The following is a 17,185-nucleotide window of genomic DNA, read 5'->3' as shown; positions in this document are numbered from 1 at the left end:
CACTGCAGTTGTTTGGGGTTTTTTTTTGCTTGTTAGCGTTTGGTTGCTTCATGGGCAAATAGGTCTGAGAAGAGATTAGGGATTGGAGCAATGGGCCCTGACCCTTTGCAAAGGAATTGGTGCCTCTGAAGCTGGGGGCGCATTGTGCACTTACGCAGTTCCGAGGGAAGGAAGTAAAGGGGGGCAGGTGCTTGCTTGCCGGACGAGAGACGCCAGGAAAGCAGTTTGAGGAAGAGATCAGCAGGCAAGGTGTAGAGCTTTCCTACAGAAACCAACCTTCCCTTTCTAATAAAAGCAATAATCTACCGGACTAGCACCCTCTGGTGTGAGAAAGGTGGAACTGTCAGGAAGCCAAAGGAAAAGACGGCAGAGTGAATTCCTCGTGATTTAGTAATACTCATATGCAAGCTTAAGTTTTTTCTTATTTTAAACCCCTCTGAAACTTCTTCCTGCCATCAGAAAGGTGGGGTCTTGTTCACATGCCTATCTTTGATGCATATTTTAAAAATGCATTCTGAAATAAACAAGCCTGTTTGGTTTTTTGCTTTTTTTTGGTAAACCCTCCCCCCACAAAAAAGGAAAATATTGACACTGCCTGGATAGCTCAGTTGGTTAGAGTGGGGCGATGATAACGCCAGGGTTGCAGGTTCGATCCCCGTATGCCACAGCTGCATATTCCTGCATTGCAGGGGGTTGGACGAGGTGATCCTTGGGGTCCCAGCTCCACAATTATAGGGCCTAGAAAAATAGAGGGTGGTGCTGTGCGTTAAACCACAGAGCCTAGGGCTTGCCGATCAGAAGGTCGGCGGTTCGAATCCTTGCAACGGGGTGAACTCCCATTGCTCGGTCCTTCTGCCAACCTAGCAGTTCGAAAGCACACCAGTGCAAGTAGATAAGTAGGTACCGCTCTGGCGGGAAGGTAAACGGCGTTTCTGTGCGCTGCTTAGAAGCGGCTTAGTCATGCTGGCCACGTGACCCGGAAGCTGTACGCCGTCTCCCTCGGCCAGTAAAGCAAGATGAGTGCCGCAACCCCAGAGTCGGTCACGACTGGACCTAATGGTCAGGGCTCCCTTTACCTTTACTGCAGGAGTAAGGACTTAAAACATTGCTTAGCTGGAGCAGAGCAAGATTCACCAGCTCCAGCTATTCCGTGTCCAGGCAGATGCTCAGGAGCTCGGGGCATACAAGAAGAGTCCTGTATCTGGATCGCACCAAAGGCCCATATGGTCCAACGTCGTGTTCTCACAGTGACCAACCAAATGCCCCAATGGGAAGCAGGACCCGAGTGCCACAGTGCCCCACTCCGCAATTGCGATTCCTCCGCAACTGGCATTCAGAGGTGCACTTCCCTTGGAATACTGTTGGAGGCAGAGCATAGCCATCCTGGCTGGTAGCCATCGATAGCCTTTCCCTCCATGAATATGTCATAATCCTCTTTAAAGCGATCCAAATTGGAGGCCGTCACTACATCTTCCTGGAGCGAATTTCATCGTTTTAACCAAGTGCCGCATGAGAAAGTTCATTTGTTCGCCTGCCCCCAGCCTTCATGGAGCATGGGACAAACTTGTGGTTTGTTTGTTTTTTTTAAAAAAGATCCTATGCTGTCTTCTAGTTGACTTCTCGTGTGGCATCCATACCCTCCCCTGTGTTTTATTTATTCCCTCCAATTCTATGATTCGTCTCAGTGAAGATCCTCTCTTAAAGTCACATTAACTCTTGTCTGTGGGAAGCAACTCCAGCCTCCTGACGTGGCTAGTGTTTTCAGCTCCTGGATTTGGCCTAGACAGAGAGGACGGGGGCTTCAAGGGAGGGCTTGCTCATCGTCCCCCAAATCTGAGAAGGCATCAGAGGGGGGCACGAGGCAGGGGAGCAGCTTGGAAGATAGGAAGGCTATATCAGGTCATGTAGCTCTGTAGTATCCACACAGACTGGCAGCAGCTCTCCAAATTTCAGAGAGGAGTCTCTGCCAGCCGTGCTTAGAGAACCTGGGGATTGAACCTCGAACCTTCTGCATGCAAGGCAGCTGTTCTACCATTGAGCTGAGGCCCTTCCCCTCTCTCTTTTAGGGTTGGAAATTGGAGGCTCCCCCCACCCCCGTTACAACTGGAAACGCCTTTGGCCAAACATACGCTTGCAAGCTACCTTGAATTCCTGAGTGGCGGAGAGGTGGGATATGAAACAAGGTTCGATTCTTGCCAGTGTCCCATTGATGGATTGCTTTCTGGGTATCAAGGATGTCCCAGAGCACCAGTGAATCTTCTCTCTCTCTTTTGTAGATACCAAAACTGTCATTCCTGCACTTTGGTGGGAGGAGAGAATAATTTCTTCCTGTTGATTTTGGGAAAGCTCGCCCTTGGTTCTGAGCTAGTTTTATTTATTAAACAAGAAAAGGAAATCCCAGGGAATCTGTGTTCATGCATTTAACTATTTATACCATGTTCAGTTGAAATAAAGTTTCCCTTCTGACATAGGCTGGGCTTGTGCGTTTCCCTGTTTCTGCTATTATTATTTTCGGGGGGGGGGGGGTTAAGTTTGCACATATCAACAGCCTCGGATGGACAAACCCACTTTCCCAATCCCAGAGGTTTCTCTGGCAGAAAGGTTTCTTGATGTGGATCTTCAAGTAGACGATATTATTATTATTATTTATTTGGCAGAAGCAATCCCAGCACTGTACGCATTGGTAAGGTTTTTCTCCTGTGTTAGTTCTCCAGTGGGAATTCTGATGAAAGCTGGATCATCTTAGTTTGAGAAGTGTCCCACAGAAACACAGAGGCTTTGCTGGTGCAAGGAAGTGAAAGGGGAGACTCGCAAGACATAGTTTTGAACATTTTTTTTTTATTCAGCTTTGAGAAGGAACAGGAAACACAGAACACAATGTCCCTTTGTGTTGAGGACCTTAACATGCACATACTCATATATACTGACGCGCTCGCTCTCTCTCTCTCTCTCTCTCTCTCTCTCTCTCTCTCTCTCACTCACACACACACACAGGTTTCCAGCTTTCTGCCACAAGCTTGTCACTCTCTAGCCCCAGGACCAAAACACAAGGCCAGGGCAAAGCTCTTGGACAGGTGGAGCCATCTCAGCGGCTCCCATTGAATTCTGTGGGATAAATTAAACTAGCTACAATCTGGCTTGTGTGCAAAACTTGCTCTTGAATCCACATAGGTATTGTGTGTGGCAGGAAGAAGCACCATCGGCCCTCAGTAGCCTATGCATTTGCTTTCCTCCATATTACTGAATGGGTATCATTCCCTCTTTATCAACTTGCTGCTTGTTCTGCCTGAAGGGTGATCATTATTATTTACACTTTCACATATCATTATTATTTTTTATTACTTCTAATGAGGGAAAAGCAGGGGGAAGCCACCAGTGCAAACTGAGAATACAGTAACCACCAATACACCCATATTAATCTAAACGTGTCAACCGTAGAATTGTAGAGTTGGGAGCCCCAAGGCTCAATATCCATTGGGAGAAAGGGTTAACCCTCCTTCCCCAGAGCTGTGGCTCTGCTCCAAATCTCACTCCCGATGCTGCGAAGAAAATAAAACGATACGGAGAGCCGATGAGAGATTGCTCACATCCTGTCTAGTGTGGACAGTCGAAGCAGCATGATGAGTAAAATGGTGTGTGTGTATTGCAGGTTACTCCAGGGCAAAGAATCTACCTTGGGTTGATTCTTGGAGGTGCAGGGCTTTTGAGGTGAAAGAAAGCCTAGTTTTGCCCCTGGAGCTGGCTAACTTTGCTCTTGTGTTGAGGGGTAAGCCCAAGCCATGAATCTGAGGCAAGCTGGTGATATACCGTATTTTTTGCTCTATAAGACTCTTCCCCTCCTAAAAAGTAAGGGGAAATGTATGTGCATCTTATGGAGCGAATGCAGGCTGCACAGCTATCGCAGAAGCCAGAACAGCGCGAGGAATTGCTGCTTTCACTACGCAGCGATCCCTCTTGCTGTTCTGGCTTCTGAGATTCAGAATGTTTTTTTTCCGTTTTCCTCCTCCAAAAACTAGGTGCGTCTTGTGGTCTGGTGCATCTTATGGAGCGAAAAATACGGTAATTGGCCCTGTGGAACTGGCCGAGGTGCAAATTGCGGGAGACCCACCCACTTTCCCTCAAGGCAAAGTCGTCATTGACAACCCGAGTGCGGCTGTTTCCATATTTAGGTGCTACCTAAATTAAGTGAAGCTGCTGCACTTTTTTTGGCGCACTCATAACTCATTGGGTTGGGAGACGAGAAAAGCGAGATTTCGGCAGCAGGAAGTTGCCTTTTCCTGAGTCAGACCATTGCTCTGTCTAGCTGCGTATTATCTGTGCTGATGGGCAACTGCTCTGTCCAGGGTTTCAGACAGACAGGCTCTCCTTGCCCTACCGGGAGATGCCATGGATTGAATCGGGGCCCTTCTGCATGCCAAGCAGGTGCTCTGAGCAACTGAGCTGGGGTTCTTCCCCAAGGTTTGCTGAGGCGTTGCTTGGGAGAGCAGGCTGAGCCTTAAATCCATAAGCCTGCCCGACTCCTTCTCTCCTTCATTCTCGACCAGACTTCTCCAACCTAACCCCCTCCAGATGTTGTAGTCTAAAACATCTGTAAGGGAGCCAGGTTAGCAAAGGCTGTTGAAATTCCAACAAATGTAACGGGCAGCAAAATCCTATACATGTCTGCTCAGAAGCCCCATTGACTTCAATGGATTGCAGGCTTGGCTCTCTAACTGGGTATAAGGTGATCATTTTTAAATTTTACACACACAGCGCAGGGCTGTGTGCTTCCCTGCCTTTTAAAAACCGAAACTCTACAGCAAAGCAAAGCAATGCTGGAACCTGAATAAAATAGGGGTTGATATATCACAATGCATGCTGCTGCTGCTGCTTAAGGAATTCAGTCTTTGCAGATTACCTGACCTGATTCTCACTGCTTGGACTAATGTGCAGATTTGAACTAGATTATCCGCTAGTTTTTTTTAAACTTCCTGAATGTTCTGGTGCACTTGTTAGCTCAAAAAAGAAGAAGTATCAAATCAGTAGAAATGTGTGCTTTGAGAGAAAATACATTCAAAACTTCATATTTAAATGCAAATTCTTGCACAGGTTTATTTTTTTATTTAAAGAAGATGAATGCAGAGTCATCACAGAATCAGTACAAAAGTGGCATGGACAAGAAATAAGACTGGTTTGACCCCTTCCCTACCTGCCAGCAGTGTCCAAAGGGACTGATATGGCAGAAGGCAGAAAGCCCAAGAATGAGGGGGTGAGGGGGAGAGAGAGAGAGAATTGGAGCCCTTGCCAGACAGAGCTGCTGTTTTTTCCATTTGTGAGATACACACAGCCCTGCTGTAGATGTCACTCAGCATCCATATTCTCCCCCCTCCACAAACAAAACTTATTTAAACACCTTAAATAATTCAACCAGCTTGTTTCGCAAATCTAAATCCTTCATTGGCTACAGCAGCACTCATTTCCCTTCTCTTCACATTCGTTCCTGTATTCACAGCTTCCATTAAGTTTCGCAAAAAGAACAGAAGGAATTCCAAATGTGGCCCATTTAGCGTCACGTGTGGGAACGCCCAAAGTCTCTCCTAATCCCGTCTCCCGCTGCAGATTGCTGTGCGTTCCTCAGCTGATGGTAAATTGGCTTTCAAACTTCCCAGACATCAAGAAACACTTCCCACCATAAACTTGTCTGCCACAATACCCAGTGCCTTTCCCAGAGGATTCTGGGATGTTTATGCCTCCCCCATCGCCCTGCATTGAAGTCAGCGAATTGCTGGGGTGGGGGCACTGACTGGTTTTTCTGCCGTTTCAGCAGCTGTGGTCCAGTTTTTTTTTCTAATTGCATTTTTATTGCTCCCTTTAATTTCTTACCTACCGTATTTTGTTGTGTCATAGCCGCGTTTCACAGAATTCAAATTGCAGTGCAATAAATCACAAAGGAATAAATAAAAGGTACAGTTGAAAATGTGACGGCTGTGCCAGAAATCCACTGACACACCGTGGAACCACCTGGGTGGAGCTCACAGTTTGGGAAACCCCACCCTGGGAACACCAGCCAACACTCATTCACTGATCCACACCAAAGGGATAAATGGGCAACACAGGCAAAATCGTCTCTCAAATAGCTTGTCCACCATAACTGGTCATACCTTATTACAGAACGTTTGATAACCTTCCAACAGACCCCTGGAAACCCTCCGCCTTACACCATCCTGCCTGAATTGGCTGCTTCTCTGCCCTCCTCCTTTTCCAAGGAAGCTGCTTCTTTCTCCTTATCTTTGTCCTTTTCCAGAGAAGCTAATTCTTTGAGGTAGTCCCTTTCCAGGGAAGCCAGGGACCGCAGCTGCCCCATCCGATACCTTATGGAGTGGTCCAAGTTGACCGTGTACCTCACGTACTTCTCCCCTTCCTTCACGGTGAAAGGGAAATCGTGCCACAAGAAGTTCTCGAAGAGTTCGGGGTCGTTGTCCAACGCCATGATGTTGTTTAGCACCGTATGATGGGAGAAGAGCTCCTTGCAGTTCTCCGCGAAGACGTGCCACATGGTTTCCTCACCGTCCTCGCCCACCGTGTGGCACTGCCGCCTGTCCTCCATGCACTGCAGTATCCAGCTCAAGCGGCAAGGCCATTGGTTGGCCATGACGACCCAGGCCGCCACCGACCGGGGGCAGATGGCATGTCTCAAGACATGCTGCTGGGCCATAAGCCGGATAGTGATGGGGATGGTGTTGACGATTCTCTTCATCTGGACAATACTGTCTGGGATGTACCTGTAAAGGGAATCGAATTCGTCGTGCAAGCAGTGGAAAGCCTCGTGGATGTACTGCACGGCCTGAGCGTCGATCTGTTGCTGGTCCATCTCTGCCGACGCTTCCATGTCTCCCAAGGCCCTATCCTTCCCTTTGGATCTTTTGATCCCCTGCTCCACGTTTCTCGTGATGATGTTGTACATCAAGTCCTCCCGGCTCTGGAAGGCCTCGTGCAGAAACCTTAGCTTTGCCCTCTGGCCAATTTCCGGGATGGAGAAAGGCAGCGTCACCGTGCGGTTGAGGTAGAGGTAGCCGTTGTCCGCCATGCCCTTCATGCAGCTGGCTTCCTCCAAGCAAGAGACGATGACGCAAGGGTCCACCACCAAGATGAAGATGAACGGGGCGTTGGTGTCTGAAAGCAGAGTGTTGATGGCGTTCAGGACCCCGATGACTCGTTCTGGGTAGCACATGTCCAAGTTGGTGATCTCAAAGACAATCCTCAGCCGCCGCCTCTCAAAGATCTCCATGTAATACACGAAGTTGGTGAGGAGTGCAATCTCTCTCTTCACAGCGCTCATGAAGCCCAGGTGGCTGGTGAATTTCTCATTGCTGGTCATGCTCTCGATCTTCTTCTTCTGGCTGATGATCAGGTGCTTAATCACCGGAGCAATGGCCACCAAGGCCCCCGAACCGGTAACGCTGGCCAAGGAGGCAGCAAGGATCTTCAAGACAGTGCCGTCCCTCAGCCCTGGCACAAGGTACGCGGTTGTGGCCAGGCCAATGCCAGCGAGCAAGATGGTCAGGAACCCTCCGGCAGCAAAGGAGGCTTTCTTTTTGAGCCTCCACTCCTGCTGGCTGAACCCAGAGGCAAAGTGGGGCTTGCTCCCCACCACATGGTAGAAGCTCAGAGGCAGAGGCCCGAATTGGTGGCGGATGCGGTCGCACAAGGTGGTGACCAGCCCAGCCCACAGCTTGTCACTGCCGGCGTATTCCCAGGCGCTGAATCTTATGAACATGAAGTCAATGTTCTTCCTCCTGAGATGAACCTCCGTGATGACTGGCTCATAGAACACCAAGTACCATAGGAGGGTCAGGTAGTTCCATCCTTCCGGTATCCGGGGCCTCTCATGTGTCCTCCTGTACTCGTTTTCTTCTCTCCGGATGGTTTCCTTGTGCATGCATTCTGCCAAAGTGGAACAAAAAGGCATTAGCCTTTCAGAAGTGGGATGGGATGTAGGGACCAGCTACTATCCCTCCTCCCTTCAACGTAGAAAGGAGATTCCGACTTTCTGGCTGTGAGAGCTGCTCAACAGTGGAACGGACTCCCTTGGAAGGTGGTGGACTTCACTGAAGGTTTTTTAACGGGCTGGATGGCCATTTTTCAGGGATTCTTTACCTGTGATTCCTGCATTTCAGGGAGTGGGACTAGATGGTTACAGGCTCCCTTCCAACTCTACAACTTTATGATTCTACACCTTCACTCATCATCACTCTTTTGTACATGCCTGAAGGCAGAGAACCTGGTAGCCTTTTTTATCAGAATGCCCCTTAAATTTAGATCCGAGATCCGTTAAATTGAGCCCCTTATTGCCGGGGAGAGCACTGCAGGAAGAATCTGCTTAACTTCCCCCGTCAAGCAAAAGTTCTCTTTGAGTTGGCCGAAGCAGATTACTACGCAGCACTTAGGAGTCTGCAATTTGTAAAATTGGCTTGAGGGAAGTGGAAAACACTTACATGCCACTTTAGATGTTAATATTATGTTAATACATGTAAGCCAGTTGTAATTGTATAATTTTTAATCTGTATTTTAGTGTGGCTTGATGCATTATGCATGTACATATTTTACTTTTATTGTCTTTGCGTGTGAGACAGCCTGATTGGCAAACGAGCAATACAGTGGTACCTCGGGTTAAGTACTTAATTTGTTCCGGAGGTCTGTTCTTAACCTGAAGCACCACTTTAGCTAATGGGGCCTCCTGCTGCTGCTGCGCCGCCAGAGCACAATTTCTGTTCTCATCCTGAAGCAAAGTTCTTAACTCGAGGTACTATTTCTGGGTTAGCGGAGTCTATGATCTGAAGTGTATGTAACCTGAAGTGTATGTAACCCGAGGTACCACTGTACATTTGTGCTTGTCTCTTAAATAACAAAATCCTGATTGAATGGACAGGCTAGAGAAAAAGGCCTGTTTATGGCAAAAATCCATGTTAGGAGACACGGGGGCAGGGTTTCCCTCCCTATTATTACTGAATACCCAAGAAAAACTTGGATTCCTCCCCCACCCCTTCCACCCAGTTGATGCCTGGGACTTACTTCCAATATGATCGAGCAGCGAATGCAGGCGGTTTCCGCAGGGGGAGTAGAAGCCCACTGTGACGGGCGTGGAGGTGTGGCACAGTGTCTTGGAAAGGGAGCAGCAGTAAATGTCATCTTCCGTCAGGATATCTGAGGAGAGGAAAAGAATACAGCATTCGTAAACCGTGGACCAGCATAGATATGACAGCAGGAGATATCTGGGGTGGCTTTCAGATGACCTGGCTGTTGGCGTTCGTCCTGATGGGGTTGCACAAAGTTTGCAGGGAGGTCAGACAATGTTGGCTGTTTATTGAGCAGTCGTTCTGTTCTGTTTTCGGAGAGGTTAGATCAGGTATCGCCAAACCTTTCGGACCCACTTTTAAGCCAGACATGCCTTTGGGGACCCATTTCTTAATTTTTTTTACCATATATTTTGCATGGTGGTTAATGCTCCTGTTGCAACCCACCTTGGATCAGACCAGCTGAAGACCATTAGGTGATGTTGTGTGAAACAGTTGTGACCCTACACTTCCCAGTGCATTTTGTCGGCTCTTTCCTTAGCACAAAAAGTTAGATTTTGGGTGTGGTGAAGAGGGAAGCAGGTTTGTTGCACAAGAGTAGCAAATCAATTTTAACCGTGCATCACGAGTTTGCCAGTATGTAACTGAATCCCCACTGAGAATAGAGACTGCTTGGAAGTGGGCAGAATGTTTTAATGGTAGCTGTGGGAACAGGAAAGCCTGCAGTTCTAGAAAAGGCGGGGATGAAAAGTGCCCCCTTCCAAAGCAGTTTCTGCAGTGTTAGAAACTCAGATATATAAGGTAGGTGCCAAATGTCTCCTTAAACCAAAGTTACCGTCACCAGAACAGAATATCTAGTTGCCATTTGATGGATTGACTATCACTAGTTCAGATGACAACCTTGAGCTCGGTTAAGAACTCTGAGAACTTTAAAGAATAAAAGTCACTTGATCCAGGGATAGTCCACATATATATTGGCCTTTTCTGACCCCCTTTGCTTAAAAGTGACTGTTCCTGCTCAGGCTGCACAGAAAAAGCATTTTGGTTCGAGAAATTCATTCTGATTGTGCAGATGAAATATAATGGATAGAATTCTGCAAATTGGGGTATTAGTGTGTGAAAACAGGCCAGATCAGTAAAGATGTCAGGCACCATCATTCCTGGCACCCAGACATCTTTGCTTGGTTGCAAGTGGTTGAAAGCTAGGTGCAAAATGCTCCTGGCGCCTGGCTAATTTCAAACACTGAGTCCTGCAAGGTTTCGTCTGGCAACTCTTCTCTTGCAAAGCTTATTGCTAATGTCATGGTTAAGGGGATATTGCAGAAAAATGGACAAACACTGCTCCCTAATACTGTTCCTTTAAATTGTAACCTACTTTGCACTTTTACTTTCAGTTTCTTATTTGACTCTCAGTTCAGTAAAATGCCAGTTGCACTCTTATGATTAAGGCTACGTGCATAACAGCTTTTGTGTTCCCCATTTAGCCAGCCCCAGGCCCTCCGACTAAAGGAGGTAGGACCCTAATGGCTAAGTGAGAGCAAGCGCGGTAGTTAGGTTACTGGAATGTTTTATTAAAATACAAAGATGAAAGAGAAGGGTAAATGAAGTTGTATTGGGAATGCTGGATAGCCCCTATTCCATCCACACCTGTTTCCTGGGCCCACAAATCAGCATGGAGGAACCATTTTTACAGGACTCATAAAAAAGAATCCTCATCACTGTCTTGGAAACTTAGATAATTATTCAGTGGAATTAATGGCAACTGTAAGCGCTTTTTATAAGTCTTTTTATTTGCCTATGCAGTGACTGAACAGGAAGCTGAGGTGAGCTTTAAAGTCCCTTAATTGTTAGAGACGCTTAGAGATTTCTTCTCCACCATAATTAGGTTGTGTACCGATGGGTGGAGTTCGGCGAACTCCCGTTGCTCGGTCCCTGCTCCTGCCGACCTAGCACTTCGAAAGCACGTCAAAGTGCAAGTAGATAAATAGGTACCACTCCGGCGGGAAGGTAAACGGCGTTTCCGTGCGCTGCTCTGGTTCGCCAGAAGCGGCTTAGTCATGCTGGCCACATGACCCGGAAGCTGTATGCCGGCTCCCTCAGCCAATAAAGCGAGATGAGCGCCGCAACCCCAGAGTCGTCCGCGACTGGACCTAATGGTCAGGGGTTCCCTTTACCTTTACTGATGGGTGGAGTTTGTGAGGTTTGTGAGCAAGGGATACATGTGGTTAGACAATTCCTGGTTCAAAATTCAGGACCAGGATGAATATTGCCTCCAGACCGTGAGTACTTTGCAGACGGGATTCAAGTGCATATCAGAAATTTAGGTTTGTGCAAGTAAAGTACTCTGTCACCTTACTGCAGCAAATCCACTTCTGCTAAAAGTAAATATTAAAACTTTATATATTTAAAAACTTAGATATACTAAAATACACTAAATATAAATATACTAAAATAGAGTATAGCTTCTTTTGTTTTATTTTTGCTTCTCATTACAATTTTTGGCATTTGCGGCGCATAGCCCCAGTACTTTTTTTCTGGGGGGGGACGCAGGGGTACACATACCCCTAAACATTTTGTGAATCTAACAGGAGAAGAAACTTTAAAAAAATATATATGTTAGTTTCTTCTCTAGCACGGTGAATCGTCAGTTCTGTTGCTACCCCCAATGGTGGCCTCATTTCCCTTAATGGCGTTTCCTGATTCTCAGACAGAAGCGAGCGTTTAATGTGTGAAGCAGTGTGGAATGTGGATGTGTGGTGTTTTACTGATGAAAGTTTGGCCTCCCTGAGGGGCAGTATTTCAAGATGAGTAGGAAAATTACTCTTTTTCACCATCATGAGGTAATGCATGCTCTCTGTACTCTTGTCCATGTACCCCTAAACATTTTTAAAGAACAAAAGCACCCTAATATTATTTTGACTCAGGGATGGCACAGATACGTTCCAATGACAGAAACGTGGCGACAGGCTCCTAAATCTCCCGCGTTTCCGCCTTACAACGGAATTGGCTCTGGAATTTCCGGCTGCTTGGCATCATTTCCAGATATTCCTATGCCACAAGAGGGTGTAGTGCATTGCTCATGTTGCATCTCCCACTTGGCCCTGTTAATCATGAGGACGTTCAGGGACAAGAGAAGGCTCGCAGGGCGTCTGGGAAATCCTGTCCGGCAACACTTCCCATGTCCACCCAGCCACGTAGGCTTTTGACGCTGCACAGGTATTCTCTATTAGAAGAGCACAGGGATGTGCCTTATTACTAGGGAATCCCATTGGCCCATCTGGTTGGCACCTGTCTGTCTTGAGAGTAAATGGAGTGCACCTCTAGGGGTGAAATGCATTAGCAACACAGCAGTGACCCCCTTGGGCTGCAAGCCTGAGTAGTGTACATAGAGGTCCAGGGCTGTCCAAATGACTATATCAGTGCAATACGTTTGCCACTAGCTTGGCTGCATCTAGCTTAGAATTATCTGTGCTGATCAGCAGCCCACTTCCTGAGGTTTCAGGCAGGAATCTTTTCCAGTTCTACCTGGGGGTCATACCTGGGGCTTTCGGTACATAAAGTAACCTGCTGTACCACAGAGCAATAGTAGGGCGGTTCATAAATGTATATATTTTTGAAAATGCCTGCTCCAAAGGTCTTATCTTACTACACTAGGGGTTATATAGCTATATCTGAAATTTCATGCATATCAGTTAATATCTTGACCCTGCTCCACTGAATTGAAATTTCAGCCTTCACGACGTAGGAAAACGGCCAAGTAAACAGCTATTTTCGTGGAGGAGGGTCAAGATATTAACTGATATGCATGAAATTTCAGATATGTCTGGAGTGAAAATAATGATGAACGCTAGAGGACCAGTTAAGTCCAGTATATTGGCCAGCAGTGGCTGTTGCAGCAACAATCCTTTTACAGTCTGACTCCTCGTTTACCAAAAATGAAGCATCCTGCTCATTGCACATTGCTTGCTCAAGCGACATCAAGGTAAAACTCGCTTCATGCAAAATGTTGCAAAAGGAATTGAATTTGTCTGGAGTGAAAATAATGATGAACTCTAGAAGACCTCCCGCAGTTTGGAGGAGGTAATGCGGGAGGTAGTGGAGGACAGAGGTGCCTGGCGTGCTCTGGTCCATGGGGTCACGAAGAGTCGGACACGACTAAACGACTAAACAACAACAACAACTAGAAGACCAGTTAAGTACAGTATGAAATTTCAGATATAGCTATATAATCCCTAGGGTAGTAAGATAAGACCTTTGGAGCAGGCATTTTTTTAAAAAAAGTTTTTTTATGAACCGCCCAAGAGCAATAGTTCACGTGCATCCAAGCCTATTTTTGCATACTTGAGGGTTGGCAGTGGGTAGTAAAGCCTCCGTCAACAGGGAATGCCCTGGCGGGAGTGAAATGCGTCTCTTGTCCACCGAATGCCAAGAAGCACAACAGCATTTCCTCCCCTGGGTGTTCCTGTAACATCCAGGCCTTCCTTCTGCACACGCCACCCGCTGTAATGGTTTAAAACACATAAATTACATTGCTACTATTCAGGTGTGACCTACATTCCAGAATTTCCTTAATGCTCTGCAAACAGGCATGCAAAAAGTAACAGCGACTCCCCTCAGAAAAAGAGCTACCGCTCCAAACAGGTAGAAAACACCAATATATTCTGTCTCACTTTCATGATGAAAATAATAAGATAGCAAGGAAGGCTTTCCATCCAGACCCAAAACTGCTTAACTTCAACAAAGCGGCTGTCCCATGTTCTTTCAGGCCAAGGCATGTATTAAGGTAAAGGTAAAGGTACCCCTGCCCGTACGGGCCAGTCTTGACAGACTCTAGGGTTGTGCGCCCATCTCACTCAAGAGGCCGGGGGCCAGCACTGTCCGGAGACACTTCCGGGTCACGTGGCCAGCGTGACATCACTGCTCTGGCGAGCCAGAGCCGCACACGGAACGCCGTTTACCTTCCCGCTAGTAAGCGGTCCCTATTTATCTACTTGCACCCGGGGGTGCTTTCGAACTGCTAGGTTGGCAGGCGCTGGGACCGAACAACGGGAGCGCACCCCGCCGCGGGGATTCGAACCGCCAACCTTTCGATCGGCAAGCCCTAGGCGCTGAGGCTTTTACCCACAGCGCCACCCGCGTCCCTAAGGCATGTATTAAGACAGACCCTAAATTAACAGAGTGCTGGACTTTGACAGGAGAGATCTTGAGTTCAAATCCTTCCCCTCATCCAGTCACGATTCCCACTGGTGGCCTCAGGCCACGCACCACACCTCAGCCTAACATACCTCACAGGGCTGTTGTCAAAATAAAATGCAATGCTCCACAATCACCAATTTCCTCCTGCGTTTTTTCCAGTTGGAGGCTGTTTTTTCTCAAAAAAATAGGAACTTTAGTGCATAAGAACTGGCTAAAGTCAAGTCTGTGTATGGAGTCTGGACTGTACCATTCTAAACTGCAGGAAAAGATTCACACTGCTGAATGCTCTTCCATAGCAATAATTCCCTCCACACACAAAATTAGAATGTCAGGGGAAGCTTAGGCTAGGTTTTTTGTGCAAGGATGTAGTGAATTTATTTATATGTGCCCCTATCCGTAGTCTGAAGTAGCATAACCCATGACGGTGTCAGAACTGGGCTTCAGTTTCTGGTGTTGTTGTTTAAATCAAGCAGAAATAATGCAAAATTCAAGTACAGGAACATCAACCTTTCTTTCACATTAGGGATTTGAGGTATAGGCTTCAAAGCAGGGGCTAACTGATCAGGAAGTGGCTCACAAATGAATACAGTAATTACAGCTATGAATTCAAATGATGAAGGGCTTCTCTTTTTTTTGAAAAAAAAATTATTACCGAGGATCTTGTGAAAATAAATATAAAAAGAAATAGATCTAAGAACAAGAGTTTTAAGTGCAAGCATGGCATTAAATTTATAAAAATGGGGCTGCTTTATTAATATTCCTTAAAAGATATTACTCCCAAGGGTATCGCATCCATGCTAGATGCAAGGACTTTTTCCTTATGTGATGGGGAATTGTTGAAGGTGTAAAGTAATTAAGATAGAAAAAGTGTTCTTAGGAAATCTGCAAAGAGAATTGTTGAGCTGTTATAACGATGGCAGTTGGATTCAGTAACTTATTCCTGAGTTTGTTTCTGACATAACCTGAAGCGCCACATCAGGAAGCAAAATCTAGCAATTCTGAATGGCAGCCCTAATGCTTGTTGCAAAGTATTTGAAAAAGAAGGAGAAGTTGTTAAGCAACTGAAGGCTTGACGTATTATGCTAATTAATGAAATAACTATTCAAATATGTTTCGGAGGTAAGCACTAATTAACTTCCTACTTACAGGAATTGTTCGCTGCAACAAAACAAAAGTTTTAATTGGCAGTTAACCTTCTGAGAATTATTATTATTTTTTAATTCAGGTGGTGAGTGGGAAGCCTACTGTATAAACAACTTTTTTCAGTTTCTGTTTAAGAAAACTATTGTTGGGGATCCGAAGAAAGTGGTAAAGAGATACGCGTTTTGTTCCAAAACACGAAGAACAGAAGTCCTGTTGATGCTCAGATTTAACAATTGGAAGATGAAATTCAAAAACAATTCCTACCATTCCAATTTTTAGAGTACCATATTTTTTGCTCTATAAGACTCACTTTTTCCCTCCTAAAAAGTAAGGGGAAATGTGTGTGCGTCTTATGGAACGAATGCAGGCTGCGCAGCTATCCCAGAAGCCAGAACAGCAAGAGGAATTGCTGCTTTCACTGCGCAGCGATCCCTCTTGCTGTTCTGGCTTCTGGGATTCAGAATATTTTTTCCCCTTGTTTTCCTCCTCCAAAAACTAGGTGCGTCTTATGGTCTGGTGCGTCTTATACAGCGAAAAATATGGAATATTGTTTCTTTTAACACACGTTTTAATGGGGAGCCAACGGCATTTAAACTTGGGGTATCTAGTTTGAAACCCCTTCTCCGCCACGAAGCTGACTGAGTGGCCTTGGGCCAGTCACCTCCTCTCAGCCGAACCTACCTCACAGGGTCGTTGTGATAATAAACCCGGGCAAGGGAGAACCACGGGCACCTGAGCTCAACACGTTCCTTGGAGGGCAGGCGGGGTACGAACGCAACAATAAATAAACGGAATGACCTGACCCGCTCTCCCATACTAAACCCAAACCCAGCTGCCGTGAGTCAGGAAAGGGCTTACCTTTCCGGCTGTGGCATTCCGCGTTCGAGCAATGCGAGTCCTCGCCAGAGCATGGGCAGCCTCCGTCATGGTGATCTTCGCAGCGATGCAACCTCGTGATCTCGTCGTTGCAGCAGCTCATCGGTGGAGTGGGAGCTGGAGCAAGAGCTAGATCTAGAGCTGGAGCAGGAGCCGGAGGTGAAGCTGGAGCTGGAGCAGGAGCAGGAGGTGGAAGTGGAGGTGGTAGAGCTGCAGGAGGCAAACTCACCAGAGTCCCTAGATAGTTGGGACCCTGAAAGAGAGAAAGAGACCGGTCTCAGTAGTTGCCTTAGGCAGCTAAACTTCTTTTCCAAAACTGTATTTCAGGCAGTTGTGTCAGTGTCCCGCTGCGGCTGGAATTCTCTCCCTCTTCCCCACCAGATTTTGGGGTTTTTTTGGGGGGTGGTGGAATTGTCAAAAAGCCCAAAGGAAGCAATGCGGCGATGTGCCTGTCCGGGCAGGTACAGCCGACGAAACAGAAACGACGGCACGCGTTTCCTCAGTCTACCCAAGGTTAAAAACCGAGCGGAACGAAATATCCAGCAGGCGTGGCAAAAAGTTGGAACGCATCCTGAAATCTGCCTTCGCATACCAACAAAACAAATTAGCAAGACAAGTATCTCAGTCACCTGAGAAAGATAATGGCTCAGCAGCGCATTAAGTGGTTGGTGACTGGTTATTGAAGAGGTGGGAATGTGACGGAGGAGGGCTGAGTCAAGGAAGGCCACACAACCCTGCTCTCCTATCAACTAGAGAGAGCCTTTTTCTTTTTAAACACTATGTTGAAAAAAGGCTGGTGCATTTAGGAGAGACGATGTATTACGGAAAGCAAGCAAAGTATTTGTTGAATGTCATTTGCTGCCTGCTTTCATCTCCTTTTTACTGGAGGGGGGGCGGCGGAGTGCCTTGGGAGTTTC

General features: G+C 46.7%; 1 protein-coding gene across 1 annotated transcript; it reads right to left on the bottom strand.

The window, feature by feature from the left end:
• Nucleotides 1–5,146: 5,146 nt before the first annotated feature.
• NKPD1 (NTPase KAP family P-loop domain containing 1) lies at nt 5,147–16,843 on the bottom strand. Its single transcript, XM_028742395.2, has 3 exons — nt 16,251–16,843; nt 9,052–9,183; nt 5,147–7,923 (listed from the first exon to the last, which is right to left on the bottom strand). The coding sequence occupies exons 1-3, from the start codon at nt 16,369–16,371 to the stop codon at nt 6,194–6,196; spliced, it is 1,983 nt and encodes a 660-aa protein (XP_028598228.2). The 5' UTR covers nt 16,372–16,843; the 3' UTR covers nt 5,147–6,193.
• Between the last annotated feature and the right edge of the window lie 342 nt (nt 16,844–17,185).

This window comes from Podarcis muralis, chromosome 7, assembly GCF_964188315.1.
Source record: "Podarcis muralis chromosome 7, rPodMur119.hap1.1, whole genome shotgun sequence".
Classification (NCBI taxonomy): domain Eukaryota; kingdom Metazoa; phylum Chordata; class Lepidosauria; order Squamata; family Lacertidae; genus Podarcis; species Podarcis muralis.
The sequence above is the reverse complement of the archived record's forward strand: the minus strand, read 5'-3'. Positions and strand labels throughout refer to the sequence as shown.